This window comes from Sinohyriopsis cumingii, chromosome 7 (genome assembly GCF_028554795.1).
Source record: "Sinohyriopsis cumingii isolate HCF-2022 chromosome 7, ASM2855479v2, whole genome shotgun sequence".
NCBI classification, from domain to species: Eukaryota; Metazoa; Mollusca; class Bivalvia; order Unionida; family Unionidae; genus Sinohyriopsis; species Sinohyriopsis cumingii.
Window position 1 is genome coordinate 93,540,200 of NC_142967.1, and position 6,602 is coordinate 93,546,801.

At 34.0% G+C, this 6,602-nt stretch overlaps 1 protein-coding gene across 1 annotated transcript in view; it reads left to right on the top strand.

Moving 5' to 3' along the window:
* The window catches only part of LOC149795732 (uncharacterized), a 76,772-nt gene extending 71,443 nt beyond the window's left edge, over positions 1-5,329 (top strand). The window contains exon 14 of the mRNA XM_089965641.1: positions 1,404-5,329. Within this exon, the coding sequence (XP_089821767.1) occupies positions 1,404-1,620 (217 nt within the window). The 3' untranslated portion in view covers positions 1,621-5,329. The remainder of the gene's footprint in view (positions 1-1,403) is intronic.
* Positions 5,330-6,602: the final 1,273 nt, after the last annotated feature.

Genomic DNA, 6,602 nt, shown 5'->3' on the forward strand with positions numbered 1-6,602 from the left:
AGCAATAGATCATGGACCGGGTCTTGCATTTTTGGTGACATAGGTGATTTGCTGACACAATTAATATCGATAAAAGTGGGTAGGACTTTAGTCGTTTGGTATATTTATTAGATCAGTAGACTAAGTGTAGTTGTGCATTTACAAATTCACAATCCCCCATTTTCAGCATTTTTAACATTTCCACCTGTTTCCTTGTCTATCCATCCATGGTTCGCACTTTCATTTTCAGGGCATATGGTACATCACTCAAAATTGGGCATGAGTACATGATGGGCTCAAAATTTATATTTGTCTGGTCATCCATGGCAAAACAAATGTTAGGGAACTTTTGTAACTAGTCTTTCAGACTAGTTAAAGAACGAATAAATCAAAATTAGACATAAAAAAGAACAACAAAACCCATACGAATTGGATAGATTCCAACTTTAGCAAGACACACAAAAAAGAAAAATTAAGTTCATGACTAATTCTGGCTCACATTTCAGAATAAAACCATGTTTCTGTTATCAAGATGTTGACTTTTCCACAAATGACTGTCAGATATCTAAATGTTTAGCACCAGATTACACATGACCAGCTCAGCTATTGAATATTGCAAATGGCTGCCCTAAGAAGATACAGTATTTTGCATGTTGTGATAGTAATCACATGAATCTTAAGTTCTAACTTTAAAATCGGTCTAGAATTAATATTTACCCCAATCAGTGCAGTTGGGGCTTTGGTATTTATGGGGGTGGGGGATTTCTCGGCCCATTTTAATGATGGAATGTGTATCCTTTTATAGCAATGGAAATGTGTCTGAACAGACCGTGTAACAAGTTGGATGTTACTAGTGTATTTGGGACTACTAAAAGCTGTCAGGGACTAGTAATATTGGAATATTTGGGACTACTAAAAGCTGTCAGGGACTAGTAACATTGGAATATTTGGGACTACTAAAAGCTGTCAGGGACTAGTAATATTGGAATATTTGGGACTACTAAAAGCTGTCAGGGACTAGTAACATTGGAATATTTGGGACTACTAAAAGCTGTCAGGGACTAGTAACATTGGAATATTTGGGACTACTAAAAGCTGTCAGGGACTAGTAACATTGGAATATTTGGGACTACTAAAAGCTGTCAGGGACTAGTAACATTGGAATATTTGGGTCTACTAAAAGCTGTCAGGGACTAGTAATATTGGAATCGGCAAAATACTTCCTTGTGTAAACAGATCTGAAAGGCATCAGTCCCCGGTACATGGGATGATGGTACAAGATGTTACGTACTATTATATCATGGTAGAAAGGTAGATAGATATATTAGCGGATAAGTACATGGATGGATATTATGTCTGTTTTGAGAAGCTTTGCATTAAACATTTGCAAAATATTTAGAATTCATGTATTTGTATTTTTTCAGGAACAATTGGGAGCTTTTCAATCCTCACACAAACGTATTATGGATCCACTATCTGGCTGACAAAATGGTTTATGCAAAGAGATATGCACAGAACAGAAGAGAGGATAGAGAAGTGATGCGTGAATTTAGACAATTTGTGAAGGAGGCAACTGAATACCAAAGTGCTCTAGAACTTGTATACAAAAGTCATTTTGTCAGCTCTTATATTGAATCATAGCTACTAATGAATGTCAATGGATATTAAGTATTAACGAGACTGAATAGGTGCATGTCTCAGTAAGAAATCTGAGGTACTTGTCTCATAAATTTGATCATAATAATGAAAAAGTTTGTTCTCGTGTATTAGGAAAGAGCAAGACATTGGTACTGTATATATTTGCTTATAAGTCGAAGCAAACTGCACAGACCCTGGTCTACCATTGCATACTGAGCAGTTCTGGGTATGTGCAATTTGTTAGGTGTTGTCAGTAAAACAAACATCATGGGCCATTATCTACCAGTGCATTATATAGTGGCAAAAAAGGGTCTATATTGTTTGCAACTGGACATGACATATACATGAGTATATATGATAATCCTTTTCTAATAGAATTATCTTCCCTTTAAACAAAACTGTTTTGTGGAAATGTTTTTGAAAGTCCTATAACATGAACGATGAAAAAATTGCAGCTAATGTAACTTTTGAGGAATCATTACTTTTAGTGACAATTCACATTCCCAATTATTATATGAGAAACTAATTGACTAGATTGTTTGTAATAGGTTAAAAAATGGCAGCAGAGAAGAAAAGAGAAGGAAGATGCAGATAATTTGTCAGGAAAATTAATGTTTTGGCCAGGAATGCTGAAAAATTGAAGGTTCCAAACTTGAGTCGATAGATCATTTATTCTTGCTGGACTTTAATTTTCACTTTGTATGGGTATGTATAAGCACACAGGAAGTTGTAATATTATTGTATACAAGTTTGTTCATTTAAAGAAATGTGTTAACCATTCTGCATGGGCTGCCTAGAGTCTGAAAAATTTATACCATGGTTCCTGATTAGCATGGTCATGATCATGTGTTTCACAGATAAGACTCCCATCAATTATGTGGAACCCATGCCTATACTTGAAATTATCTTTATGTGAAGACATTGTGGAGATTGTGATGCCTACCATCTTTCCATACTTCCACATTCTCCCTTTATGATGAAATGTAAAGATGGTTAATATCTGAAGGTTTGTACTCATGGGTTCTAAAGAGAAGCAGAATAGTGGTGAATTGTTTATAAGAACACATGGGTGTGTGTGTATATTTTTTGTATTTTTCTAACAGCAATATAAGTAATATACAGGAAGTACAATGGAAAGACCTATATATATATATATATGGAAGTAAAAGGACGTTAAACATCTTGGTCATGTGTCAAGAGAGGAGAGTTGATGTGAAAACCAGACATGATTATTGTCTTGCTTTATCAAGAATCTTGAATGCATGTGTCTTAAGTATTCCAGTTTTAAAAAAGAAAGACTAATTGGTTCTGTCCTAAATGGTATTCACAAAAATGCAGCAGTATTGTATTTTTTTTGTACCCTATCATCTGCTGTGTGTACAGAAAGCTATGTATCAGATGTGCCATTAAAATTGTTGCAGTGAAGAAAATAAAATGTATTGAGAGATTTCCACACCCCAGCATTTATTCTATTGGCAATGTAAATATTTTACATATTTTATTTTTTTATATGCAGTGTGTTTTAAACCTCTTGAACACAGTTTAATCAAATTAATATTCTGCAAGGTATGCAGCAAAACTGTCTCATTATATTAATGAGGTATTATTTATGTTTTCATTTTTGTTTGTTGTATTTCCATCAGTTATCTTATGCTTGTACTTAGTTTTGAAGAATATGAAAAAATATCATTCTCTATCCATTTGAAATGAATACTAATACTTGGGTAAGTGTAACCATGCTTGTGAAGTATTAGATTAATGTAACCATCTTTGAATAATTGTGAAGTACCACTTTCTTCTTTGCCCATGAATTACTGAATGGCACTATGTGTTCAGTATTGTGCTGACATGCCATTAAACGATGCACATAATACTACTGTGACTTCAAGTATTTATGGATTTTGTTACAAACCAAAAATCATTGATAGATCTGCAGAAATAATATGAGTCTTTTCCCTTTTCTATGTATTTAAGTACCACAGAAATATGTCCATTTTTGTAATATTACAAAAATTGCCAAACAGGAAAACAAATGCCTTGAGAGTAATACCTATTATTAAATACCTTAATGAAAGAATTGAGAGTACCGATGGTTTTCATGGTTCAGGTACTACTAGATTAAACAGGAATGTAAAGTGATGAACATAATTTTTAAGATAATTGTGTTTTATTTTAATGAATATGAGCCAATGTCATCTTTCAGAATATATTTTAATATTAATTATCCATGTTTAATGTTTTTTCTTCTCTTTATCTCATAAAAGAAACTGAAAAAAATCATTGATATTTTTTTTAATCAGACTTAAACAATTACTTCGGAGTTTTTTTTCTGTGAAAAGGTTCTATAAAATTCTATATAGAAGCTGTCAAACTACTTCAAGGGAGGTAACCACCCTGATTAACCTTTTGCTTCCCATATAAAAATCTAACACTCTTACCTGTGCGTCCCATATGACGTTCATGATGTCATACTCTTGCTCCGCATACAAAAACTCGATAAACCATAAAGCAACGTTATCTTCACAAAAATATTATTCTCACATTCCTGAGAAAGCCTCAATAACCTAATCATTTCCACCACAAGTCTGCATTTGTTATTAATGCCAGATTACCATAAGTTATTATTTGTCATCATTTCGCAATAAAAACAACTGCTGATGCATAAGTTGTTTTGTTTTAATCACTGCAACTTGCGCTTCAAAACTTTAAACATCAATATGTAAATACTAACATATATTTAATCAGCATACTTGGTGACATTATTTTAGAAAATATTTAACTAAAACTTTTCACTGCCGTGTTCGCGTTATTTTCTTCGTAATATCTGTTGGAAGTCACAAGTGAACCTGACAAGAGGCAGAAACGTAATAATGACAGACATCGCATTATCTAGGCAGTACCTGTTCATTAGGCAGACTGTAATTATAATTCATTTGGCATATACATTAAGGAATATATAAAACTCATAAGGAGGCCCCGAGTGGACGAGTGGTCTAAAGTGCTCACCGTTCCGGATCACTGCCATCTCACCTCTGTCTGCGTGGGTTCGAGTCCAAGGCAACAACAACAGAATTCGTAAGAAACATGATATAAACATTCTGTGATTAAATATTTAGCTATTTAAAAAAATAATAGACTGAAATATATTACAATATGCGACATTGGAGAAATCAATGTGGTATATAAGGTTAAGGTTATTTTTTATATCACTCATTTTGTAATGATAATAACATAACATAAACAAGAAAATCATATCTAACAAATAGAAAATAATATTACGAGTACATACTAGTTATTACAACCTATAATTATCAATTTTTTTAAACATAGTTAAAACATGAGTGGTCATATTAAGAAAATCCCCGTTTCTAAAAATAGATGCACCCACATGGCATGTGTGGGGCCATTTTACTCATGGCCATAGTGTGATTCAGTTGGATATAGGAATCTGTTTCATGCAAGCATGGACTTTTATGATTCATTTCATCATCGATGAAAAACTCGGGTACTGTTTTGTCGGAAATATGAAATTAAGCATCATAGTTTTGATGTTTTATCTTTGGAGCTTGAAATTATTCGTACTTTATGTGTGACTAATATTCTAGATTTTTCAAGTGCAATTCAATGGTCTTCACAGAAACATATTTTATAAAGTTATTTATTCACTTAGCCTTCTTTTCATACATGGCCTTATTAAAGGCTATTAAAAATATTTCATAGTGAGTTCTTGTTATTTGTCATTAGTGATGTGGCTAAGGATATGTAAATCTATCTGGTAAGGCATATATATGTGAGAGGAAAAAAAGATCTTACCTAATGATGTTTCATTTCATTGAAGAACTGATCTCAAATATAAATATGAACTATTTAGCAAATCACTTCTTTATCAGACTTTCATGTTGAGAAACAAAACAAACAAACGTGAGAATAAGAAAAAACTATCTACAATTGTATTGGAGCACATCATAGCTACTTCTCTACTATGACCATGCTTTGATGAAACAGGCTGTGACATTCTATGCAGCATAGATGGTCATTGCAAATGACACAGCCAAATTTGGTTTCTTTACGTCTCTGTTCTCCACACTTGGTACGGTATTTGCAGCTGGATTTTTTTATTTTAAGTGTCTGCAGTATATGTGTCTCAATATTGGCCTGTGTCACTGGGGCTACAGATTTTTGATGCATGGTAACCTTCCTGCACTTGAAACTTCCTATGAGCTGCTTCGCCAAATTAATTTGAAAATCTAACTGTCTGAATCGTTTTCTTCTTTCCTGACCCTCAGGATGACTCTTCACCATTGTTATAAAACCATTGATTATACATATATTTATAATGAAATGAAACATATATTGCCACCATTTCTTTGATGATCATCCAACCAGATATTTAGCCCTGATTTGGTCACATATGTCAACCCCTCGGTAGTACTGTTGGTAATTTGTTATGGCCTTTGGACAGTTAACCAGTCGCACTGTCCCATCTTTGTTTCCGGTTAGCAATATCAATGATGGTTGGATCTGCTGCTGTGGATGGGACAGTCGCTGGTTTCTTGTCCTTCCACAGTGTGGCTGTCAGGTTTCCATCCTGTCTGACTAAATGGTCTCCTTGCTCCATATATGGTGGATATTTAAATTCTTCTGGGAAGCCTTTATAGTTTTTCCTCATGGTGCCACAGGCATATATACCATGTCTCAAATAAACTTCATATCAGTCGAATGGATGTAAAAAAGTTATCAAAATATACATGATAAAATTTTCCTCTCAAAGGCATAGTAAGCTTTTGCACAAGTCGATAGCCAAGACCCTTCATGCTCTCATTTTCTTCATCTGTATCTTCCTTCCCCTGGTAAAACTCAAACTGGTGACAGAAACCAGACAAACTATCACAGCGCATCCATACTTTCAGGCCCCACTTGATTGGCTTTGAAGGAAGATACTACTTGGCCTTGTGTTGTCCCTTGAATGCAATCTTACCTGCATT